Source organism: Varanus komodoensis, unplaced genomic scaffold (genome assembly GCF_004798865.1).
Source record: "Varanus komodoensis strain SLA01 unplaced genomic scaffold, ASM479886v1 scaffold1, whole genome shotgun sequence".
Lineage (NCBI taxonomy): Eukaryota > Metazoa > Chordata > Lepidosauria > Squamata > Varanidae > Varanus > Varanus komodoensis.
The window spans coordinates 35,182,090-35,209,297 of record NW_025335268.1 but is presented as its reverse complement, the minus strand read 5'-3'; the positions used below and the strand labels follow the sequence as shown (position 1 = coordinate 35,209,297).

Genomic DNA, 27,208 nt, shown 5'->3' with positions numbered 1-27,208 from the left:
AGCTTTGGATCCAAAAAGCAAAATAAGACCAGGAACAGTTGTACAGCTCAAGCTTAATTAGCGCAGGAAGTGAGAGAGAACGCCAGGAGAAAAATGAAAACTCTGGCTGATGGCCCATTCAGCTGCCTCGCCCAGCCAGTCCGTCCCTTTCCCAGCCCCTTTCTTTGCTTATCTATCTCTGCGCCGAGCGAAAACAGCACCGCAGATACCCCTCCTCGGGGGGGGGGCGGGGGGAGCCAATATGGTAATCTTGCCGCTCCCTGGATAGGAAACGGGGCGGAGAGACAGCGGCTTTCACCTGTCCCCTGAGGCGGAGTATGAGGCGCAAGCTCCAGAAACTTGAACTCGTCCAGAAAGTTTACACAGGAAAAAGAACAAGAGAGCGTGGTGTGAAGGAAAGAGAGGAGGCAAGATCGCCACCGCCCAAGGCGGTTGTGGGAGACAGGGAGGGATTTCCAACGAGGAAATAGAAAATCCGGAAATTAGCAGGAACAACTTGTGCGAGAGGGACTTCTTTAAGGTTTCCCCTCCTTTTTCCAGCGGAGAAGCATCAATTCCCCTGCTGCTGCTTCCCTCCCTCGGTCCCCCCCACCTCGGTTTTCGACTAGGAAGCTACTTGACTTACACAAAGGGAAAAATCGGCCGCGATTTGTTCTCCGAAAATGCCCACGACGCCCTAAGGAGACAGCTAAGTACAGTCCATTCGCCCAAGAGAGTGACAACTTTCTGGGAAAGGAGCATTCAAAGCACGGAATTTGGGGTGGGGATTGCTTTTGGTTGAAGCCCGTTTCCATTCCTCTCAAACTTTTCTTTAAAAAGGGAAAAAAACGCAGGAAAGTTGTTCCCGAATTTCTTTGGAACTCACTTCGAGCAACTTCGTGCCCCGAGAATTTCCTCCATACACCGCCGAGCCTTTGCCGACTCCTTTGGCGCGCGGGATCAAAGGTCATTTTCTTCTCGCAGCCCTCCTGGTGTGGACTGAATCCCCCAACCCCGGTTCTTCCCCACCTAATGGAAAGCGGCCTCCATGGCTTTGAGCAAAGGTCTGAGGCTGCTGTGGAAGTCGGAACCCCACGCGAGCGCCCTGCTGGAGGCGCGCGGGATCCAGGACTGCCTGCTGCTGGAAGCTGGCACAATAGCCACCCTCAGTAAGTATCTCGGGGCGTGGGGTGGGGGTGGGGAATGTGTATGTGGCAGGGCGACCCTGCGGTTTTAGGCTCTCACTTGCTGCTTCTATCTGCCCTGTGCACGGGTACGCTATTTATTTATCGTATTTACACCCCACGACTTACATAATTCTCCTCTTCTCATTTTATTCTCACAACAACATTTGTGAGGGTGGGCAGAGAGTCAAGTGACTGGCCCAAAGTCGCCCAGTGAGTTCCATGGCTAAATGAGGACTAGAACCCAGACCTCCAGAGTCTCAGTTCCATGTTCTTAACCACTGCAGCACACTGGCACACTGCACCACACTTAGGAATGTGCAGGAGGGATGGAAGGAAGATAAGAGCCCTGCTGGGGCAGGCAAAGGCCCACTGGTCCAGCATCCTGTTTCCCAGAGTGCCCAACAAGAAAGGTGTGAAGGCATCAGCCCCCTTCCCTGATGTTGCCCTCTCTCCCTCTCCCACCCTTACCCCCCACCCTGTACCTGGCATTCAGTTATAGTGCTCTCAACCTTGTAGGTTCTATTCAGTTATTATACAGTGAGCAGCTATTAAGAGATCCAGCCTCAACTTTTGGAATTCTCCCTTATAAAGACATCCATAACATTGGTCCACCAAAGACATTTTAGTAAAGGCCAGGACAAAGCCAAGGTGCATAGTACCAAGGTTGGCCATCTGAGGCAGAAAATCTCAGGAGTGGCTCTCTTTCTACTGTAATCAGAACTTAAATAACTAACAATTTGCCTTCCTTTCATGACACCTAAAATCAACTGCCTGAGGCAGCCACCTCATTTTTCCTAAAGGTAGGGCCAGCCCTGCCCTGTTATCAAGTGGTACATAAATTAATTATGCATGTTGTTGCATCATGCTGAGTGATGAAGCAGGACAGTGCACAGGTGTGACTGTGACATAGTAAGTGGTGGGCATGGCATTTTGCTGTCAGAAGGTCAGTTGGGTTATCCTGCCTGCCGTAAACTTTTGGAAATTCAAGAGAGGGGCCTATAGGCTTTGGCTCTGGGCCTCATGATTTCCATTTATATTATCATCTACAGTTGAGTCACCTGCTTAAAGCAAAGTCAATAAGACAGGCATTCAGGAATAGTTGCCTACTACAGCAGCCTTCTTCAACTTGGTGTCCTTTAGATATTTTGGACTACATTTCCTAGCATTCCTGACCATTGGCCATGATTCTAGGGCTGATAGAATTGGAATCTAAAACATCCAGGGTATGCCAGCAATAAGAACAGGAGATTTATGGTGTGTGGCCTCTGGGTATACATGGCCTCTGGGTATCATTTCACCTCATAGGCTGCAAGGTGAGCAAACGTACAGTAAAGAAAACCAGGTTATGATGTATGCATTGTATTTGTTTGGATTCTATTGCTGAGGCAAAGGTGTGAAACATTGAAATACTAATGTTTAATTTAGAAATAAATGTGGAGAATGTGCGTACTCCAAATATCACATGGGGTTGTATCTGAGTCCTAGATAGAGTAGGTTACAGTTAGACCAATACATGATACAACCAATGAAGTATGTAAGTTAGTCTGTGAAACTGTTAGGCTAATGCACATAATCTTCATCCCTTAATCTGTTCTGCTTAATTTGAGAGTTCATGAAGAGACAGTCTTATATATTATGCAGCATTATTTCATGGCCTGCACTTTTGAAATCCAGAATATATCCATCTCAGTATAATGTTAATTATTATTTTTTAAATTGCAGACTGCAAGACTTGTGAATGTCGAGTTTGGAATAATTTATATTTCAACACCTCAGGGTTATATAGGAGTACTCAGAAATTAACTTCAATTGAGTTCAGTCAAACTAGGTCCTAGGTACACATGTTAACTGACTACATATTAGTAAAGCAAACACTAGGTTGTACTTCAGCATGCTAATCCTATTTGTACTATATGGAAGCAACTCCCATTGGTTTCAATGGCATTGAAATTCTAGAAAAACTTTAATATCCATAAAGATCTGTAATATAGTTTTGCACTAGCAAAACATAGCCAAGGAGGGCATTGACATTCTTGTTATCGTTAAGACCTGTAAGTACAGTCTGTAACTACATTTCCATTGAATTAGGTTTGATATAGTAGAGAGTGGCCTTTTTGCATACACATGTCCTTTTCTAGATCAGAACAAAGGTTGTGATATAGGAGATAATACGACTTGTAGCTATTGGAAGCCTTATCCTCCATGAAACTGTTTAGTCTTCTTTTAAAGCTGACCAAGTTAGTGACCATCACTATATCTTGTGGTAACAAATTCCATAGTTTAAGTATGTCCTGTGTGAAGATGGACTTCTCTTCACCTGTCCTGAATCCCCTGCTGTTCAGCTTAATTGGATGACTCTAAGACCACCACCTCCATGATCAGTTCCTCAACAAACTGTTCTAAGGCATGGTCATTTAGGGTCCTGAGATATTTTTAGTTTTTTGTTTTGATTGGAACAGGCATTTATCAAGTCTTTGTGAGCTGACGGAAGTTACCTGTTGCTACAACCTTCTTGATTTTATTCTCCATCTCTGAATCATCCTGAGCATTTTGGCAGGGACACAATAGTATATTCCCAGTATTCAGTTACTTTTGGAACCAGGTATTGTTGCCCGCAGTGATTCTGTGGAGGAGTCTGCCCCTTCATTATGCCCTTTTGACATGCAGAATGACATCAGCCTCAGTATGCCCTTCTCACAGAGACTGAATCTGCAATCTTTCCTTTCCATTGGGTTTCCAGTATCTAGGTACTTCTTCAAAATTAAGCACTCCAAGTTGCTTACCTTTTCTTCTAGTTTTTATATAGAAACATCTGTGCATGGTGTCACTTTCATTTGTGTCTGACAGGTTCATTTTCTCTTGTGTCCATTTAGCCTTTGCCTGACTTACACATCTGATTGCATTCTCCTGACCTATTTCCATCCCAGTGCCATGTGCTTTGGATCCTAAAAAACTGATAATATAACATGAAATTGACATGTATGAATGTTCAGTTTATTTATTTATTTATAAAATTTGTATGCCGTCCATTACTTCCATCTCTGGACAGCTTACAACATTAATCAGAATAAAATAAATTAACTAAATTAATTATTCCATGCTGGCTGAAAATCCAATAGAATACAAACAATACAATTCAATTAATACATATTAAAATATTGATCGAATAAAAAGGTCTTGACCTGTGCTGAAAAACATATAATGATGGCACCAGGCGGAGCTCTCTAGGGAGCGCATTCGATAGTCGGGAGGCCACTGCAGAGAAGGCCCTCCTCTGGGTACTCTGTCTCTTAACGTCTTTCACAGAGGGTTCCCGGAGGAGGACTTCTGCTGCTGATCTCAGGGGGCAGGAGGGCAAATAGGGAAAAAGGCGTTCCTTTAGGTATCCTGGTCCCAAGCCTTTTAGAGCTTTATAGGTAATAACCAGCACCTTGAATTGAGCCCAGACTTTGATGGGAAGCCAGTGGAGCTGATAGAGGACTGGAGTTATATGAGAATAACATCCAGTCCCTGACAGCATCCTGGTAGCTCTATTTTGCACCATCTGAAGTATCCAGACTGTCTTCAAGGGCAGCCCCACGTAAAGCGCGTTACAGTAATCCAAATGGGAAATAACCAATGCGTGTGTCACTGTTGCTAGGCAATCCTCCTCCAGGTAGGGACACAGCTGATTAGCCGAAGCTGAAGGAAAGCGCTCCTTGCCACCGCCATCACTTGGGCTTCCAAGGACAGCTCTGGGTTGAGAAACACTCCCAAGCTGCGGACCCTGTCCTTTAGAGGGAGTGCAACCCCATCCAGGACAGGGCCCAAGTCACCTATCTAGGCACTCAAATCACCCACCAACAGAACCTCCATCTTATCTGGACTGAGCTTCAGTTTATTGGCCCTCATTCAGCCCATTACCTCGGCCAGGCACCAGTTCAGGACAGCCACTGCCTCACTTGGATTAGTTGAAAAAGAGAGGTAGAGCTGGGTGTCATCAGCATAATGATGACTCTGCAGCCCAAACCTCCTGATGACCTCTCCCAGCGGTTTCATGTAGATGTTGAATAGCAAGTGGGACAGAATGGAACCCTGCGGTACTCCATGGCAGAGTTGCCATGGTGCAGAGCCAAAGTCCCTCAGCACCACCTTCTGGAATCAGCCGGCAAGGTTGGAGCGGAACCACTGCCAAGCAGTGCTCCTACTCCTAGTCCCGCCAGCCTATCCAGAAGGATACCATGGTTGATGGTATCGAAAGCTGCTGAGAGGTCCAGGAGAGCCAACAGGGACACACTCCCCCCCTCTCTCTCCCTGCACAGGTCATCATACAGGGCAACCAAAGCAGATTCAGTACCGTAACCAGGTCTGAAGCCAGACTGAAATGGGTCCAGATAATCAGTTTCATCCAAGGGTACTTGGAGTTGTCCCACCACCACCTGTTCCAACACCTTGCCCAGAAATGGGATGTTGGCCACCGGTCTATAATTGGCGGCCATCTCTGGATCCAGAGACGCCTTCTTTAGGACTGACCTGATTACCGCCTCCTTTAAAGGAGCAGGCACCTGGCCCTCCCTCAGTGAGGCATTAATAACCTCTAGGATCCAGGAACCAATCCCGTGTTTGGCTTTGGTCAGTAGCCACGAAGGGCAAGGGTCAAGTAAGCAGGTGGTAGGACGTACTTGTCCAAGTAGCTTGTCCACATCATCACCTAATGGATGTCACCTTAGTTTGTCACCTTAGTTCATCATCACCTAAGCCAATAAAAGACAAAGTTCATTTACCCAGTGTAAACATAATGACAAAAGTCCACAACTTTTGGCAAGGCTTTGATCTTCCACTTGTCACTGATCACGTGCAACTTCCTTTTAAGAACGTTAGAAAAGCCATGCTGGATCACACTAAAGTCCATCTAGCCCGATATTTACTGGCCGGTCATCTATCCAGGGAGAGCAAACAAGTAAGTCATGAGTGCAACAGCGTCTTCCCAACCAAGTTCCCCAGCATGTGACATCTTGCCTCTTATACTGGGGGTAGCATATAGTCATCAGGAAAAAAAACTGCTGATAGCATTCTCCAGGGATGTCCCCTTTGAAAGACATCCAAATGGGTAGCCATCGTTATATTTTGGAGCAGTGAACTCTATAGTTTTACTGTGTGCTGTGTGAAAAATACCTATTCTGATTGTCATACCAATCAGCTGTTAGATACGACCCAAAATTCTAATACTATGAAAGAGAGAGAATAATTTGATTCAGAATTTGGTACTGGGAAGATGGTGCATTTTGTTTGTTTTGCCCTGTTCTATTGAAGCCCTTGGAGCTTCTTCATAACATAGCAAATCTCTATAAGGACAAAAACTGCCTGTTTGTTAGTCATCAAGTCAGATGAGGCCCCTGAGGGCAAAGGGAGGAAGGAGAATCACATGAAAACAAAAATGTTTTGGCAACTATAAGGTCATTCAGGAATGGAAAAGTATGTGAAAAGTAAAAGGATTGTGTCATTAGTTGCAGCAATCAGTGCAACCAGTTTTGGACATGATCATAACTTGTGCAGTTTTTATCTCCTGTTACATACATGGGTATGCCTACCCACACTGACTGTCTGTGACAGAATTGGGAAGGTCTCTGCTCTTCAGGGAACTTAGAATTGTATTTATACACCCTATGAACAATTCTCTGCATTACATTGTACATGAACACAAACATTTTGCTCATTAATCACTACCATACTATTTTAAAAGTATTTATTTTCTCATATGTTTGATGTCTTGCCGCTTCCAGACCATTAAGTGCATTATGCTGATTAAAGAAAAACCTTGGTATGAGGGCTTTATTTGCACCATTAACTGTTAGGCTATTCTAAACAGATTTCTACTTGCTGATTCAAATAAGGGAATGAACTCTGTGGTTTCAACTCTCTTTTCTTCTCTGAGGTTTGATATGGCAAAGTTCAAAAACTGCTTGCATTCTCAAAACTCTGTTTACATTTTTAAATGTCAAAACATTCCCCTTATTTTTACAGTTCAGCTGTCTACTGCTACAATAATTCTTTTGTCCAGGGAAGCATGAAATGGCTTAATCCAGGGGCTCCAGTACATTCATTGGATTCACTGATACATGTATGAAACTTTGCACAGGGAATGGCCCTATGGTCTTTGTGTAAGAAAGTTCCAGGACCACAGTGGGAATTCTCAGCAGTGAATCTAACAGCAAGGAATTATCTGTGCAGATGTTAGAGGGCTTTGGATAATGCCTAAAATGTAGTGCTTACCTTGACTGGGCCTGAAGATAGGCTGTTCACACACAATTGATAATCCCTAAAATGTATTCACACTGCATGAAACTCTGTATCCTAGATGCTCAGTCCATAAGGATAGACTTCTTCAGGAAGCATCCCTGCCTGATTCTTCCAGTACCCATCTGTTACCAGGATGAAGGCAGTTCACATGCCAAATTCTCCTGAAAAGTGCAAAAGAAGAGGCTATGTGCCCTGCCCATTGTGACAGAAAGCTAGTGGCCTGATCCTGTGTATAATTCCTTAGAAGTAAGTCCTACAAACTACAATGGGCCTTATTTGAGGCTTGTAGTATAAAAGAGACTTAAATATGTTGGAGCTGTAAAAGTATTTTAGCAAATAGGAGAGTAATTTTATGTGGAACAGCTCCTCTTCAGCAGATGCCTTTAGCTACCACCTGATCCTGCTTCTTTCTTTTTCCTCCAAACTCCTGCTGGTTGCTTTTGTTGTTTTGATTTTCTTTCTTCCAATTCTATAAATAACCTTCCCCAACTTGGTGCCATCCAGTTGGTTTGGATTCCAACTACCAGCATTCCCCGATTATTCACTGTACTGTCTAGAGCTGATTAGAATTAAAGTCCAAGACATCTAGAGCAACAGTCCCCAACCTTTTTGGCACCAGGACCAGTTTTGAAGACAAATTTTCCATGAACCAGGAGGGGGTGGTTTCAGGATGATCCAAGTACATTACATTTATTATACACTTTATTTCTATTATTATTACATCATAATATATAATGAAATAAGCATACAAAATACCATAATGCAGAATCACTTGGAGCTGTTAGGAGCTGGGCTGTACAGCGGGGGACGGGCAGGCTAGCGAGGCTTCATCTGTTTGCAGATGCTCCCTAGCGCTGGAGTCACTGCCTTGGCTCCTCCTCAGATCATCAGGCATTGGAGTTTCATGGGGCCTGGATCCCTCGCATGCATGGTTTGCAGTGGGGTTCATGTTCCAATGAGGAGGGCTCCTCATCAGGACCTGGTGGGAGTGGTTTGCGACAGCCCCTGCCCATTCGCCTGCAAGCAGCACACTGTGCGTGGAGCTTCCCCTGGCAAAAGGCGGCCTGCTGACATGCGCTGGGATGCCCTGCGCTTTGCCAGCGTCCCAGGTGGCTCTTGGGTTTGTGGCGTGCACCCTGTGGTGGTGTTTCATCCAACGGAGCAGGCGCCCATTGACCCGGAGCAGTGGGAGTGGTCCCCTCGTCCTCTGCCACCATTGCCCCCCGCTTGGCTGCACAGGAACCCAGTATGTGCCCCTGCAAGTCCCTTCCTGGCTGGGAGGCTCCTGTTCCTATGCACATGCAGTCCACAGCAGAGTTCACACTCCCATAAGAATTGGAGAAGAGGAACAGGAGATCTGGCTTGCATGCTCCTTGTGAAGGTCTGGTGCCTGGTGGTCTAGGATGAGGCTGGGGCAGTTGTGCTAGTGCTGAGGAGTGGCTACAGGTGTGGCTTCGCTTGCTTGCCCACCGCTCACCTCCTGCTTTGCAGCCTGGTTGCTAACAGGCCACAGACTGGTAGTGGTCTGCGTCCTGGGGGTTGGAGACCCCTTATCTAAAGGGCACCAGGGTGTGAAAGGCTGCCCTACAATGTGCCTGCTCCATCTGCACTCCACTGAAGCTACCCTTGCTGAGAACACGGATGATTTTCACATTGCACCACCCTTGACTTTTCAGTCATGGCCCTCTTTCGCATGCACATCTTCCTGCATGACCTAGCTCTCCATGAGTCTGTTCTTAGCAGCATCGGCTCTCAGTTGTCTCAGTTTATTCATTTAATCTTTCCATTGAGAAATAGTGTCTTGCTTGCTCACCCTTACCACACCATTGGTAGAGTTCCTCAGGCTTCTGTTCTGATTCCCCCAGTTTTCTTTCTGTATCTAAATTCTCTAGCATAATTATTATGACTTAAACCAGGGTTGGGAACTTCCATGATAAAGCTTGCTGGGATATTCCAACTGGCCTGGCAGTTTCTTGTCCTAGCTTTTCTGTCACAGATGAGCATCTCTTGTTTCTGATCAGGTTTCCTTTCCCAGTTGAAGCCACTTAGCTGCTGATCACGGATATTTTTTTTTCTCCTTTGGGGCAGAGCCAAGGTGGATGCTGCTGAGCGATTTAGTCCTCCTGCCTTCTTAGTAGTAATGCAGAAGCTTGCTTTTGAATATATATGACACTCATGCTTACTTCTAAGTAGACATGCTATTAAAGTGTTGCTGAATAATTCAGCTCTCTTCCTTCTGAGGTAATCATGCAGAGACTTGCATTCCACTCATGCATACTTTTGAGCAGACATGTTTCCTATTCAGAATTGCTAACAGTAGAATGGGGGGGGGGTTCAGCCCCATTTATCACAGGAATGTAGACACTCCCCCAACTGTTCTGAAATAGAATATGACCCTCAGAATGGAAAAGATTCTCCACTCCTATGAAGTTTCTTTATTACAAAAAGAATATTTTCAGGTCAGCAGCAAAGTGCTATTTTTCCCCTCTCAGTTGTTCGTTTATCCAGATTTCTGCCCTCTTCCTCTGCCTCATTTTACTTGGGGGGATCAGGTTTGCTCTAGGTGCTGCAGCTGTAGTACAGTGGAACCTTAGTTCACAAACGTAATTCGTTCCATGATTCTGGTTGCGACCCAAATTGGTTGTAAACCAAGTCAAATTCCCCCATAAGGTTGAATGTAAATAAGGTTAATCTGTTCTGACCCCTGGGAACGTGGTTGCGAACTGATTTTGGTCGCAAACCAAGTCAAATTTCCCAGTAAGGTTCTGTGTAAATAAGGTTAATCCATTCTGTAAATATTTTTTTTTAACCACAAAAAATTTGAAACAAAGTAACAAAGAACAACAAAGTAACAAAGTACAGTACAGTAGAGAACACTAACCTAGATGGTGGGGGAGGTTATTGTTTGGAGAGAGAACCCCCCTCTGTAAGGACATTGGGGAGATCTCCTTCAGGGGTTTCCTCTCCTTTGCCTCTTAGCTGCAGGGTCAATTTTGGCGAAAAATCTGCATGTTCCGGTCACCTTCGTTACCGCTCTGCACATTGTTTTTACCACCATGCTTGCTCTGTACTTTCTTTGGAGCAATTATTCAATATTATTATTGAATAATAATTTACAATACTGTATGTGCTTAGCAGCACACAAAAAAGCTTCGCAGCAAGTGACCACAGGTCTGTCTACAACCGCGAGCAGGGAAGATGGGCGCGATTGGAATCTTGCTTGTGTGGGGAAGATGGCTGCGATCGCGATCATGTTTGTTCAGGGAAGATGACTGCCATTGTGTTCATGTGGGAACATGGCCGTGATCGTGGTCATCACCTGATGCGGACTTCGCGAACGGAGGCAATTTTTTTCTGAAATTTTTGTTTGTGAACCGATTTGGTCATGAACTGAGGCATTCGTGAACCAAGGTACCACTGTAAATTTTTGTAGTGAATGAGTAATATCAATCATCCATAAGGTTCAGATCCTATTATCATTTAATTTTGTCACCTGAATTCCTCCAAGATTAAGTGTCACAAATAATTATCTTGGGTTTGTCACAAAATATTTTTGTACTCAGTTCTTCTCAGTGCATTTTTGTAAAAAAAAAAAAGGGTGCCGGAACTCACATCTTGGGGTCACACTTTTACATTAAAAAAGATGTTCAATTCACCAACTTTTTTTGAAATAAAGAACTTATTTATCCTTTGCATGTAGCCAGTCACTCTACACACACATAAACAAATGGTCGCCGCCGGCAGTAAGCACTCAGCACGCGACCACACGACCAATCCCAAGGCGAGCAGCGACCCAAGCTGAGCAGCGCCCTCACAATCAGAGCGGACACACAAGCAGCCTGCATGCACTATTTTAATGATTTTTGCCGCCGACCTGCTATGCCCGACAGGACGATTCAAAATCACTTGGAAAAATCCCTTGGAAAAATCCGTCAAAAAAAGGTGCTGGAACACCGTTCTGGTGCATTCTATGACAAAAAAAAGTCCTGGTTCTTCTCATTCTGTCATTGGTTGCACAACACATCACTGCCCAAATACTGACATTTTCAAATTTTCAAAATACATTTACATCAGCAAATCTGCTTATTTTGTAAACCTGAATACACATTTTGTTTCTTGCAATAAGAGACATTATCATGCTTTTGGTAACAGTTCCAGTATTAAGTCTAATGAGAGACACAAATTTGTTCACATAATGGGAACAATTACACTTAGAACAGTGATCTTAGCTGCCAGTAAGAAAATAAGTTAATTGAAAAAAAAGTGGCAGGAGTAGGGATCCTTGGTGGGCACAAAGAAAACATTCAGGGATGCTTTGGTGCCCAACAGCACCAGATTGCCCACTCCTGACCAAAACTATATGCTTAAAGAAATTTAGATTTTGCCTGCTTCTGTTGTCCTATTATATTGTCACTGGGTGAACAAATAAAGGATTGTTGCCTTTTATTCTGTGATTTCTTTAGCGCCTGAAGAAAAGGAAGAAATTAAAGGGCAATATGAGAAACTCATGGATGCTTATGGGTGCTTAGGAGAACTACAGCTAAAATCTGGTAAGTTGTTGATCTATTATGTCATTGTAGATAATTCAGATAAATGACATGTGTGCTAATTTTGTGGGAATTGAAAAGTCTTTGGCTAACCTTCAAAGATCAAGTTTTAAAAAGAGACTCATTTTGTGCTTTATTTGATTAAAGGCTTTAAACATGATTACTATGTTTAGGGTTTCTCTTTTAACCCTTCCATGACTTGATAATATCTTCTGGAATAAACTTGAAAACAACTTTTCTTTCCTTCATTAACTTTGTCTTGATCCTTACCTGCTTTGTGCTATTGGTTTCCATAGGCATACTTAGTCAGAAGCCAGCTGCATTGATCTCAAGGAGGTTGAACATCTTGAGAAATACATAGAATTATGGTTTTGGGTCTCATTTATAGGAGTGATAGTTCCTGGCCTTCTTCTCATCCTGTGGCTGTGTGCTTTATACCTATACTCAACAAGTGAAAACTTTCAAATTACATCTCTACAGCAACAGAAAAATGGTAGCTTCTGGGTGTCTGTCTGACAGATAGCTATGAAAGACAGAGGTGAAGTTGCCACTTATAGGTAGAGGCTCTGTGTCTTGACAGACAGAAATGCTGCAGGTAAGCATGTCTCTGCTGTGAATTTGCAGAGGCACAGGAAGCTGCTACTGTTCAGTTTTGTCTGCCACACGGCCGTTAAGAACAGAGTTCCTGCTTGTAAAAATATGGCAGTCCTATAGGAGCTCCCTTTTCACCAGACCTTTTGAATGATACGCTATTCCTTCTTTTTATTTTGAATTGCTAGTTTTATTCATTCACGGATAAGTAAGACTACAGTGTTGCAATTAGCAATTTTCTGCTTTGATGACATCCCAATATCAGTTTCCTGAACATAGCATTTTCAGCATAAATGAGAATAGTACTGTCTTTGGATTTAATATTGCAGCCATCTGCATGGGTTCCTATTTCCAGGTCTTCAGCGGTAGATGCTGCCTTTAGAAGCTTTTAAGGCACTGTCAGAGGATATACAGTGTGTTGCAAAAGTATTCAACCCCCTTTGATTTTTCCATTTTTTCTTGTGTTACAACCTGAAATTGAAATGGATCTAATTGGCATTGTTACCACTTGATGTACACAAGATATTCATCCCTGTGACTATTTCAGTTGTGGCACAAAGGGTGAGTAGAAAAAAGCAAACTGGCACTTGTTGGTTGCATAAGTATTCACCCTCTTTGCTGTGACATCCGCAAATGCACAAGCCCTGGTGCAACCCATTGCCCCCAGAACTCACATACTGTATATATAGCTGTCCTCCTCTACCACATGACCTTAAATTAAATACAAGTATTTCTTCAAAGATCATAGAGTTCCTTGGAAAGCCTATCTAAACAAACAGCATCATGAAGATCAAGGAGCTATCAAAACAACTTCAGGATAAAATTGCTCAGGGGCACCGTTGGGTTAGAGCAATTCTAGAGGAAACCTTGTTCCAGGCTGAAAGGGTCCTGTGACTGGGGCAGAGGTTCATTTTCCAGGAGCACAGTAACCTTAAACACACAAAGTAATACGGGAGTAATTTAAAAGCAAGAATGTGAATGTCTTAGAATTGCTTGGCCAAAGCCCAGACCTCAGTCTGATTAAGAATCTTTCACAAGTCCTGAAAGTTACTGTTCACTAACGGTTGCCTCCAACCTGACAGAACTGGAGCAGTTTTGCCAGGAAGTATGGGCAAGTATTGCAAGATCCAAATGTGCAAAAAGCACAGGACTTTATCCTGAAAGACTCGCAGCTGTAATTACTGCCAAAGGTGCTTCTACCAAGTATTGGCTCAGGGAGGCGAATATCTATGGTCCCAAGAAGTGCCAATTTTTCATTGTGGTTATTGTTAACTTTTGGGCTACAATAAAAAAGCATTTTATAGTATGGCATGTCTTCTGTACATCAGTTACATTGTTTGCCATGTGTCCATTTCAGGTTGTAACACAAAATATTGAAAGCTCAAACGGCAGATAAAGACTTATACAAGACACTCAAATCACTAGATATACAATCCAGTACATGTTTAGACAGAAAAATACTATTCAACTCCCAGTATTACCCAGCAAGTATAGCTGTGGGTGTAAATCTTTTTCTGTCTAACTATGCATAGGACTGAGCCCTGATATTCCCTTACCACCCTCTTTTCCTACCTGCTGAAGACAATAGCAGAGTGTCAATAAAGAGACTAATGCAACACTGAAGTGGATAGCACACTGGCTCCTTTGTCTCTTGGGCTTTTGGAGTTCTGAGTGGAACTCCGTATTTCTGGCAATCCTGGATGCCTGAAATGGCAAATTAAAAGATTTCAGAGCTCATTCTTTGTCTGTTTCTTGTATGAGTGTAAAACTATTTAAGGATTAAAAATGTTATTTTAAAATTGTAGCAAGTAGGCTGGAGTGTGGGCAGCTGAGCACAAGAGACGAAATGGGTCAGAAACCAAATTTCTGTCATCCAGTATTTATAACAGGGAATGTGAGGTATCCAAGATATCTGGGAGTATACAGAAGCTCTGGCTTCTTTTATATATGACTTTCTGTCTGCCTGCCCACTTTGCTTCTTGCAAAAAGTTCATGTGCTTAGATGGCTGGTACAGGCTGGGTGGGTCCTGGTACTGTAGAAGGTTAGAAAGCTGTAAAGTGCATGTCATATTTTCCAGAATGCTTAATAATAAAAAGTAGTTCTAGCTGTGGCAAGAGTAGCCTAATCCAGCTTCTAGGTGGAAAACTCTTTTGAAATGTGTGTTCATCATAGTCTGGAAACTAAACAGGCTGAAATCCAAATATTTGGCCTAGTTGAGTAGTTGGCCTGTACAACAGACAAAAAGCTTTTTAAAAAAGCATTACTGATCTGACTGGCTCATTAGACAGGAAGTCTTACAAAATTCTGCAGAATGACTGAGGATGTTGCTTTATTAAACTAGTGTCTCATCACTTTAGAAAGGCAAAATCATCTACTTCACTAAAAGAAGAATGATATATCCCTTTTGAGCCTGCCAAAGTTGAAAAAAATACAAACCCATCAATTTGGAGAAGATGAGAGAAACAGAGAGACTTGTGGAAAAGTCCTTTAGCAACCCAACTCCTGGGTGAAAGAAGGCGATCTGGGGCTCATGGTCACTGAAAATGTCAGCCCAGGTTGTTGATGCCATGAAAAATGCAAATTGAATGTTGGGCATAATTCAAGATAGAAATCAAAAGGAAACAGTATATATCGGATAGCCTTATGAAAATCTATACTGTGTACCACTCTTTAAATAGTTCTGATCAACATATCTCAAAAAGGATATTGTGGGGCAAGAAGAGTGCAGAAAAGGGCAATCAAAATGATCAAGGAGCTGAAGCAACTCCTGTTTGAGCTTGGGATAGTTATGATTGTTTTAGAAAGTGAACAAGGGAAGCACGAATCAGGTACACAATTGTGAATAATGTAGAGAAAGTAGAAAGTGCTAAGTTTTTCTTCTTTCTTCTTAATACTGGAACCTAGAGGGGTTATCTAGTTAAGCTAAATGGTGAGTGAATGAGGTATAAAAGAAAGTATTTCTAATTGAGATGCATTAATAAAAGTATCACTTCCAAATCACGTGAAGTACTAATTCCACTCAGCACTGATTAGGCCTCATTTGGAGTACTGCATCCAGTTCTGGGTACCACAGTTTAAGAAAGATTCAGAAAAGGTGGAAAGGGTTCAGAAGAGGGCAGCAAGGATGATCCAGGGACTGGAAACAAAGCCCTCTGAAGAGAAATTGAAAGAATGTGAAAGAAAACTTTAAGAAGAGAAGACTGAGGGGAGATATGAAAGCACTCTACAAGTACTTGAAAGTCTGTCACAAAGAGGAAGGGCAGCATCTATTCTTGATCATCACAAAGTGCAGGACACAGAATGAAAAGGGCAAGTTACAGGAAGCTGGATTCTGGCTAGATATCAGGAAGAATTTCCTGATTGTTAGAGCAATATGACAATGGAACCAATGACCTTGGGAGGTTGTGAACTCTCCTACACAGGATGCAACTGGACAGCCATCTGAGAGGGATGGTTTAACTTGGAGTCCTGTATTGAACAGGGGTTAGACTTGATGGCACTCTGGCCCCTTCCAAATCTATTCTATCAATCAAACAGTGCATGCTTAGATTGTGGAATTACTGGGGAAACATTAATGGAAGGAAGTTATCAGGTTCATATCCTTTTGGTGGGCTTCCCACAAGCAGCTGCCTGGTTACTGTATGAAGAGAATTTTGGACTAGTTAGGCTTTGAATGGTTCTTCACTAGCTTGGTTTTTCTTATGTTCCCATGCAATGTGATGGCACAAGGCTTTCTTTGTTGCCTTGCCGTTTGTTCTGTAAGGTTGGTGAATTTTGTAAAGCTTATTGCCAGGTTAATGCTTCTCAAAAGCCAGAACTTGTATCTGGTCTACTGAGCTAGAAAAGCTGTTTACCTTTGTTGCAAAAGACTAAAGCAGAATTAAAAGTCATGCATGTTTTCGTGTGTACCTCAAAAGTTATTTATATTAGCTGATACGATATGGGAAATTAAATCTAACCTGTATGTATAATGACATCTAACACAATGTGTAACACTAACAATGTGTGTAGGGGACATATATATGTATAACAAGAAAGACAAATCAAAACAGACATTGTCATTATGTGAATTGTTTAATATTCCCTATCAAATTCTATCCCTACAAACATTATTTTGTATTTCCAAGGGCAAGTCATGAAATATATTGGTTTACATTTACACATGTCCAGCATTCTTAAAATTTAAACTCTAGGCTCTGCTCTAAAATTTGTGTATAACAGTAAACCATAGTTTGTTACGCTACCCATGACTTGATGCTTTAGCCATGAATTGTCTTGCAGATTAACAAACATACCACAAGTTGTGTTGCCTGTTTCTGGTTTGTTTTTCTTTTGTGCATTTTACCAGCATTTGGAGGGTTTTTATTTTTAGGCTGCCCTTCCACTTCTGTTTCAGGGTGGAAGCAAATCAGGCATGCCCAGGATAAGTCATGATTCTGGGTTGAGACATCATGACAAGCTATGATGTAAACAAGGCAGAATTCATAAGCCAACAGGACACCGTGTGTTCTAATTGTGGTTTAGAAGTTGCTCAATAAACCATAGTAGGGATGAGTTCAGAGACAGCAACAAACCAAATTTCTAGAATTTATACCATCACTTAAAATCATATGCAAACCATACCACAGTGTGTCAGTTCACATAATTGCTTAAGCCATAGTGGATTGTGGTGCAAGCTGGCAGACTTTTTATATCTTTAAGCTGCACCAAGTAGACACCATGACTTACTGCATCATGGTAAGGTTGGCCTATGTGAGTGTTAAATAACCTCACATAAACTATTGGCACTGTTGCCAGGTTTGTGCAACATGATTGACTGCAGCTTGCATATTTAGCAGGACGGCCAGCATGCATTACAGTACAATCCAACCATGGCTTGTGTGATTAGTCAGTGTCCTTGAAGACCCCGGAGAGCTTTCTTTGGGTGCACAGAGAAGAAGGGGGTAGTTACTATGCAGAGAAGGATCTGACTTCAGAAACCTTGGGCAAATTGCAGAATAATTCTCAAAGCTGCAAGCTGCTCTACAAGCGGTTCAGGTGTTGTTGACTCCCAGCAATTAAAGACTGGGCATTGACTGAAAGGAAGGCCTGCCTTCCAGTACAAAGGAATGAAGAACAGCAGGAAGAGGAATGGTAGTTGAGAGCTAGTGAATGGAGGATATCAACTGAGAAGTCTGCAAAGAACCAGGACTAAGTCTAATCCTAGGAGCTTGCAGTACAGGACTCTTTCTCTTGGCTAGCTAATGGAGGCTACACCTGTTTAATGATTGTAAAGGAGGATGTTTGCGTGAATCCAGGTGAAGCACCAAGGAGAATCTGATAAGATCTGCTGCAAGGGGGACCTGCAAGTACCTTCCAGTCTCTTTAAGTTCTTTTTCTTGATGCATCCCTCCATCCAATCTGCTATGTGGGTGTATGTAGTTACTGTGAATATTGATATGGGGAATGTGGAATAATGTTATTGTTTAGGCTACACAGTGGAGAATGCATGCTAAAAAATGGTCTTGGAAGCTTAGTGTACACATAGGATAAACATTTGGATGCATAGATATGTTAAAATAATAGGCTTAGTGGAGAGGATTTTCTTTAAAACATTTTGGTCTTTTGGGTGGCATATGAAAATTTTTGACTGCAACTCCATAACTGAGACTTGGACTATACTGTGAGTGCTTTGGCTGAGAGGGAGTTGGAGTAGGCACCATTAGCTCCTGTAGCAGATTGACTGTGCTTGGCATAAAGGCTGAAAGGCAGGTTTTCTGTCATGTGGAAATAGGAAGATAAGTCAGACTAGTGTTCCTTCTGGTCCTGCACTGTCTATACTGACTCTCTGTGGTTTCAGGCAGGATTTCTTCCTGAGTCAGAGAGAACCAGAAAATCTCCAAAATCAAATGATGGAAAGGAAAGACAAAGTCACTGGATGAAAAAAATAAAGTTTTCTTTCTTGGTGCAGCCCAAAGCATTTTGGCTCTGTACCATATATTTTGAGTGCTTTTGCAGGAACAGTACAAAAAGTCAGCATTACAAGACATGTATTTGCATTTATAAGCAAAACTTTGAAAAATATTTCATTAAATATATGCCTACTGTTCCTATGTAAACTTTAAAGTTTGCTCTCAGAGATCTCTGAAAAAAATTGTGTCTCCAAGATTAAATCCTGCATCTTTGATTGCAGCCGTAGTCTTCACACATGAATTTCACTAAATTATTTTCATGAAATGGGACTTATAGGTACAGAAGGGCAATGAGACTGTGTCATTAGCCTGCACACTTGTGTGCTCCTTCTGAGGTCCATGCTTAACTATGGAAATCTACATAATTGAAGCTGATGCATGTAAATCTCGTAAGTGCATAGGCTTCATTTGTGCCTATACATGATGCATGGTCATTGGGAGAGTGGAGGTTGATGAAGAGATACTCAATTCATTTGCTCTGTTTTACAGAATGAACTGAATTGATCTGCACTTCTTAGACAAATGTGCAGATCAGAAGGTACAAATGTCAGATTTCTTATTCTTACAACATCTGGCAATGTTATTTTCAAATATTTATAATGCTTTACAAAGTGGTCTGATTGCTGCTTTTAAAGATGGTGATGATGATGATGATGATGATGATGATGATGATGATGCATTTATAGCCTGCCTTTTCCCCTTTTGTGAGGAATCCAAGGCAACTTACATAGCTCCATCTTATCCTCACGTCAGCAACTCTGTGATGTAGGTTAGGCTGAGAGTCAGTGACAGGTTCGAACTCTTCCAGTATGGTTCATAGACCAAGTGGGGACTAGAACCTGGATCTCCCAGGGCCCTAGCCCAGCTCTCTAACCAGCAGCCCATACTGACTCTTTAACTTTTAAAACTTTTCTCTCTCTCTCTTATATGCAGGTAATAGCAACTTGGTTAGGTCCACATGTGGCCTCTGCCACGGATATTGAAAGTGAGGCTGCAGAGACCTCAGGCACAATGGAACACATCGTACCATCACTTCCAAGGGTGTTTGCAGTTCCATTTCAGTGCGTGTGATAGGAACTGCATGCTGCCTGTTCCAACAGGCTGTTACCTATGAGAAAAAGGTCCTTAAACCCGTAAAAAAGATTTTACAATGCTGTATAACACTATAAGTAATCTATTTACCCACGCATTTTGGGGTGAATTTAAAACATTCTTTGACAGGATAGAACAAACCTGGCATGGACTGGAAATAGACTGATTCATCCATCCCAGGCTTAGCGGCTGGACAACCTCAGCAGTGCTCCCCCTTTGTATCTATGGTGCCCCTTCAGATGACACCTGTGTGGAGGGGGCTACTGTTTTTTGATGTGCGTCGCATTCTCCCCTTGCAACTCAAGAGGGACTTGTACCCCTCATGGGCTGCTCAGTTGCTGCCAAGTTGGTAGTGATCTCTTCTAATACAGACATCACATTCAGAAAGAAAACACTGAAGGGGTCTTCATGTCTAAGGTATCCATAGTGATTAATAGGCATTGGAAATTCATGGTTCCTTTTGGCTGTGTATCATGACAAGACTGTTGACAGCAGGGCAATACATAGTAATGAAAGTGGGAGACGTTTATTATGTAGATTAATTGCTTGTTTATTTTGATAAAACCTTTAGGATGCAATCCTATATAAGTTCAGACAGAAAAAAAGGCCTACAATGCTCAGCATTTCTCATCCAGCTGTTCTGGGAGTTGTAGGCTTTTCTTCTGTCTAAACTTGAATAGATTTGTGTCTTTACGCTGTTCAGTCTCAGAACTGTATACATAAAATGGTAAATAATTGAAAACACTGCACCAAAATTTCAGTAAAACAGGATAGTGTTCTTAGTGACTCATTCATATTATGCTTCATGAGGTGGATTCCCAGAAGTTTGTTCAAGCACAACAGCTGCAGGGAAGGTGAAAAGAATGGGTGAAAACTGGTGTACTCACCCTGTTCAGCAGCATACTCATCTCCCTTCTTCCCTTTGTACACAAGTCTGCTTAAGTGACTTCACTGAATACACATGTCTCTGTGAATCACTTGGGCTTTTCTTCTACCTCGACAATTAGAGTTGATTCTGTTACTCAACTCAGATATCAAGTGACTCTTCCTTAAAGTATAAGGACCAAAACAGGAGTGAATGTATATTCATATCTAGCAATTTGTGAGCTTGTTTGTTTTTTATTTTTATTCTACAATTAGTGTAGGAGTCCCACTCCAGATCTGAATTCAGCTGGGGTAGGGGGCCAGTTTGGGCACCCTAAGCCTAATCTAAATGGGAGGAAAAATACAGATATGGATCCTCAATAGGAATTTAAAGTCTTGTCTGTTGTTTGGTTTCTAGAGGCCATTTCTTAATTAGCACTGTAATATTTATGTTTTCTCTGTCTGTGGCTTAGGAAAGACTGTCAAGGACAGGACATTTTGGAGGGCATTCATTCATAGGGCATTAATAAATCAGAGATAACCTGACAGCATGCAGCAACAGTTTTTAAACACACTGCCATGTGAATTGTATGTTAGTATAACTTCAAATGCTTTCAAAGTCATGAGAGTGACCAGAAACAAATGTTGTTTTGGCTTGATTTTTGAAAATTATAGGAAGTTTTCATGGCTATTGAAACAGGTTTAGTACTGTAAATTGATTACATATAGTTGCAGATTAGTTGGTACACAGTGCAGCTAGATTTATGGCATAAAGATTCAAATTAAGAATAAGAGCACATACTGGGCTCATTGGCTAGACTTAAATATCTTAATATTTGCACAGATGCTCTTTGTCCCATACTTGGTATTTGATAGATGTGAAAGGATGATTTGAAACAAGGGAGTAGGAAAATTTAAAAAGGTAACAATACCTCCTACCATACCTCCTGTGAGTCCCAGGTGGTGAACTTCATCTCATTTTTGGTTTCTGGTAGTGACTAGCATTAACAAGGTCTTATTTGTCATCTTCTGAAACACTAAATGTCGTACAGGTGACTGAAAGGCTTTCTTTAAAAATAAGGCTTAGAATGACATAACCATTTATATTCTTATGTAATTGCAATGTATTTGTCACATTCTAGGCAACATCACTCTGCATTTTCTGGTCTTTGTGACGGGCTGTACCTCAGTGGGGAAAATCCTTGATGCTGAAGTTTTCAAGATCACAGCAACAGAATTCTGTCCTCTCCAGGAAGAAACTAAGGAAGAGGATCGTGTTTCTGCTTTGAAGAAAATTCTGAATTCTGGAGTGTTCTACTTCTCTTTGCCAAATACAGGATCAAACTTTGATCTCACTGTCCGAGCCCAAAAACAAGGAGATCACAACTATCAAACTGGAAATTCATTTTTCTGGTGAGTAATGCATTCCACAATTTAGTTTTGCTAACCCTTGGCTCATCAATCCTAAACTCCAGATCCTTGGGGATTCTCACTACAGCAGCTACAGTTGTCAGGGAGGATTAGAATCTTTATAGTTGTAAATCTGTGGAAAACTGCATTACAGTTATAACTGGAGAACATACTTACATAGAAGAAACAATGCCATGTTTCTAAAAGTTAGATTGCCGTCACATGCACATTGACATGCCAGGAAGTTCCACTGAGCTCCGAAGGACTCAGTCAGGGGTCATCTTATATGCCAGATGAAAAATTTCCTTTACCATAATTTGTCTTCTGTGTTGTGTTGTGAGCCTCATGTGCAGCCCAGTCCCAAGTCCAGGACCCACCCTCCCTTGCTGGGGGGGAGCAGCACACTATTCCACTTTAGCTGCAGCCAGGAAGGGATGCGTTCCCCACCTGGCTGTTTGTCTAGAAGTTTCCAGCTGACAAATATCTATAAATACCTACACATAAGATGACCAGTGAAAGTGCAAATAGCTAAGCAAACATTGGAGATCTTCTTATATGCCCAACATATGATAAAACACCAGAAAAACAGCCCAAAATATTGACCTTGTCTTATATGTGAATGGCCCTATATGCTAGTATATACAGTAGTTTGCAAGCCTGAGTTTTGCTTCTGTTCCCCCATTGTGTATATGAACTAGTCTTGAAAGCTCAAATGTTTCTCATGCAATTTAGCATTTGCAACTTGCCTTAAATATATCCAGAACAGTTGTAATTTGCATGATACACAGATGATACTGGAAAAATTCAAATAATGAATGGAAACTTACAAAATGTATACAGTAATAATGATACTTAGCAGGGATGCACCTGAGTCAGTTGTTTCCATGCATGGGACGTCTCATGTTGCCTAATGGATATAACTATTACTAGCAAAGCTGAGTGAAAAATAATTGAAGTGGGATGATGGTACAGACTTCTGTTAATACATTTCTGCGCAAATATTTTTTTTTCAAATAATGTTTCAATATCCTGCTACTAGGCTATTTTGAGAGAGGCATTTTCTTTTGCTATGTGTATACATAATACTGTGGTTTTTATGTGTGTTTTCTACTCACTAGAAGCCTTCGGGTTCTTAATCTATCTTTTGTGCCCGCTTTTCTCTGACTCAGTACCAGGGAGTTAGCAAAAATTACTTGCTCTCCCCTTGGGATATTAGGTTTATTAAGTTAATATACCCAGTTAAGTTTCTATTGGCTCTTAGACTTGATGCCTAGAGGCTAGAGCTGTTTCTGCACGTGAAATTCCTCCCATAGCCTCCAGGTTTCAGAAGCAGCATGCCACTGAGTACCAAATTATGAAGGGCAGTACTATTATAACTGGAGTGTTCTTTGCAAGAGCAGCTGATGGGCCACTGTGGAAAGCATTAGGCTGGACAAGATGGATCTTGCATTCTAACATTCTTGCTTTTGAGGGATTGGTTGACAGACTTAAACATTATATGAAGTAAATTTTGTGAACAGTTAATAGAGTTATTTTTCTTGGCTCAGTTATATATTTGGCACAGTGAAAGCAACGTTCAGCTGCATTGTTTTGAAGAAAGAGAACTATAAATACATGCTTAACTCTCCCATTGAAATCAATTGAACTTTTACAAATACTTAACTATAACTGGATTATTTCTGCTGTCTGGAATATTAAGACACACATTGCTTCCCCGGGTGATAGCTGCAAAGAAAGTATTTCAAAAGAAAACTGATGCCTTGATTTGTATATAAAGCTAATTAATGAATGAGACCCAGTAAGTAGCAAGTGATTTTTCATCAAAATACATAGATTCATATTGGCACAAAAGCCATATAGATATTGCATTATACATTCACTACATTGCTGGTTATATTTTTCTTTCATTGGTGCAGATAAAGTTGTAGACTATATGTTTCTGATAGCACTGTGATCTTTAAAGAACAAATGTATAATATAATTGAATAATGTTGCCCGCCTGCCTGCCTTAGCTGTACATTGAGCTACCATGTTGAGTCACCATTGGCAAACTGGAAAAGCGCAAGCTGGAAAAGCACAGAGCATGCAGCTGGATGGGAGACCTCACGGGGACGTGGAGCAGGGGGTTGGACACAATGACCTTATAGTTCCCTTCCAACTTGACTAGTACTACCTTGTCAAGTCAGATACAAATAATGTGTTGAACACTGTTCAGTAGTAGCTAAGTAAACTTGTTGCATTTCATTTTCTGCCTTTTTGTGACTACAAAAGCAGAGGCCTGGCAAGCCAAAATATCTGGTGCACTGAATTCAGCTTGGTGGGTCTTAAGCAATAAGTATTGCACAATATAGGTGATAATACTTTTTCAATCATTAAATTTTCTCAACTGCTATTGCAAAAGAAGTTTATGGGTACAATTCGATGCATGCTTAGACTAGGCAATGCTGGGAGTTGTAGCACTTTCTTCTATCTAAATATACATATCATTGTTCTTTTAATTACTAAAAAAGCTGAAAACTTTCCCTTTGAACTTTCGGGTCATGGTCCATACAGTGAAATCATACTATTGAGTCATGTCTCTTTGCGTTCCGATTGTCCCTAAACTGTTCCTGACTCATTCCTAAAGTTTATCTTCTCTGTATTGTTGGCATTCTGGGAGGTTGTGGGTGTACTCAAGAAACAAGCAGGGTTGGAAAGTTCTCTGATGGCTGATAGCATGGGCTCTCAAAAATGTTAAAAACTTTACATAGAATACCATATTACTGTTTTCTTTCCAGATTAATATGCAATATGTGTAGTGACTCTGTATTATTGAATCTTGCAGGAACCAGCTGTTGCATGTCCCCTTTAAACACTACCAAGTGAATTGTTCTGACTGGCTGTTAAAAGTGATCTGTGGTGTGGTGGATATTCGTACCCTTTATGCTTCACATAAGAAAGCAAAAGCGTGTCTCATCTCCCGGGTCAGCTGCGAACGAGCTGGTGCTCGGTTTCACATCCGAGGAGTCAGTGATGATGGCCATGTTTCTAACTTTGCTGAGACAGAGCAGGTAAATGTTTGGGTTAGATCTTATGTCTCTAAATAATTAATTGCATTTCTGTGAACCAGTAGAATCTTTTACTGCAGCAAGTGACCTAGCAAGAGCTTTCTAGTTGTTAATGAATACAGCCCACATTTTATTCATTAACTCTGCATTTTTTGTCTGTTACACATTTCTACCCAATAATACACCCACCTCATACCAGCTCTGTAATACTTTGAGTTGATATCTGAGAGTCCTCATAGGCACTAGCCACACGGAAGGCCAAAACATTTTTAAATACAGTATATTCCATAAGATTTGTATTTTGAAATGTTCCCATATAATATGGAAAAGCAGCTTATTTTAATATTTTAAGTGAAGGAGGTTTTCATTAAGTGTTCTTGCATTGTTTTTCATGCTCCTCATCACTTCCCTGCTTTATGGATCTCTGTTTAACGATAGACCTTGAAAGAGCTTACAGTCTGAACTGAATTCATGCGTGAGGAGGGTTACATTTCCCTGTGCCCAGTGAGGGTCCTAGTCCAGATTAGGTTCTCTAAAAAATGAAAAAAAATGAAGCTGTTATCTGCACCTTTCAAATAATATCTGCGTTGGCCTTGGGCATCTGAATACTTGAATGGTAGTACAATAAAAGAGAGCAAAAGTAAACTTATTTCTAAATGTATGCTTGAACATTCAGGATTGTACATACTGATGCCCCTGTCTTCTTCAAATGTATCTCACTGCTTGGCAATAATATTTTCATTTGCAGCACAGTGGTAAAACTTACTGACAGTATTTAGTGTCTTATTAGGCTAATTATTTTAAATTCTGTATAGTTGCACTGATTTCCTTGATTTCAAGCCCAGTTCAGGGATCCAGCTCATTCATAATGTTCATCCATGGGTTAGCATTACATGCATGAGCAGAAATAGGCCTCCTTTCTCATCTTTCCTTTCTTCCTTTCATCCATCCATCCTTTCATTCTCTTATGGGTGATTGAAAGCATCCACATTTTAAACTAACCAGGTCATCCCCAAACTAAGCCTGGGGGAACACTGGTTAGTTTAGAGTACTGTTTGTTGAAACAAGCCAAACCAGAAACTTCCATGATCCTAGTTTGTGTTAAGAAACCAGAATTCAGATTAATTTGTCACAATTTAGATATAGCAAGAAACTCTGGTTAGTTTAAAAAAGAGAATAAAGCCTTCTGAACATCTCATGGCTGTGCTGCTGTACATGCACAAGCTCATGGTTCCCTGCTGCTAGTGTATGTAGCAGTAAAATATTTTAATACCAGGATCTATTTATGGGGCAAGAAGGTAAATAATTGTTTGAATGGAAGTATGAATTGTTTTAACAACTCAGTTCAGGGCAATTTTCTGTGCACCAAGACCAAGGAATATAGCAATATATTTATCAAGCAGCATACTACATAGGTACTTTGTTATAGTTTGCATGCTTGTAGTATCGTGTTAAGAACTAATTAAGCAAATACTATTTTCTGTGGAGATTTTAGATGTTTTGAGGATCTGGTCCCAGTTATACAGCAGCACAGATGCAGTCTGCTGAGAACAGCTGTGTCTAGAGTTGTTTACTGTTATTTCAGAAGCAATGTCCACATGTTTGTTAGTGGATGTTCTTTTTCCTCTTTCCATTGGAGCTTCCCTTAACAGGTTGGTGAATTTCTTCAGCATAACTTACTGCATGTAATAGAACTAAGGAAAAGGTATATTATCCTCTCCTATTTTCTTCCTTAAGAATATGGCTGTGTAAACATCTTCCCCATTGAAAATGTTGCTGTCCAATGATGCTTACATGGCAATGGTCTTAAGAAGGAAAGCGAGAAAGGACAACAGATCTTTTTCTTAGCTTCATTATGCACAAAATAATAACTCTCCAAAGAGTTACCTAAATATTGGGAAAAGCAAACTGCATGTATCTTTGTTGTGTCTTTCGAAAGCCTTCCAGCAAACAGTACAAAACTACTACTTTATTTTCAGTGACCAATAAATAATGACTTCTTTCTTGGTTTGATGGAAAAGGAAGATGTAGGTTGTGGGTTTATTTCTGCCCAGAAGGATGTGGCAATTTTATCCACAACTGATGCTGGTTGCTCATGTCAAGTGCATCAAAAGGTTTTTAATAAAATGTATTTTTAAAGTTAGAAAGCTTTCATATTGCCTAACATATGGTTTGCAGGCTTTACTTAGTTTACAAAACATTTATCTTTTCCTATACTTGACAGCATTATGGGCATCTCAACATTTGCCTTTTCTTTTTT

At 41.3% G+C, this 27,208-nt stretch overlaps 1 protein-coding gene across 2 annotated transcripts in view; it reads left to right on the top strand.

Annotated features, from left to right (window-relative positions):
• The first annotated feature begins 291 nt into the window (after positions 1-291).
• Positions 292-27,208, top strand: part of SYNJ2 (synaptojanin 2) — a 78,071-nt gene continuing 51,154 nt past the window's right edge. For both annotated transcript variants that reach the window (XM_044422023.1, XM_044422032.1), the window contains exons 1-4: positions 292-1,148; positions 11,909-11,995; positions 21,634-21,904; positions 24,726-24,951. In XM_044422023.1, the coding sequence (XP_044277958.1) occupies positions 1,028-1,148; positions 11,909-11,995; positions 21,634-21,904; positions 24,726-24,951 (705 nt within the window). In that variant the 5' untranslated portion in view covers positions 292-1,027. The remainder of the gene's footprint in view (positions 1,149-11,908; positions 11,996-21,633; positions 21,905-24,725; positions 24,952-27,208) is intronic.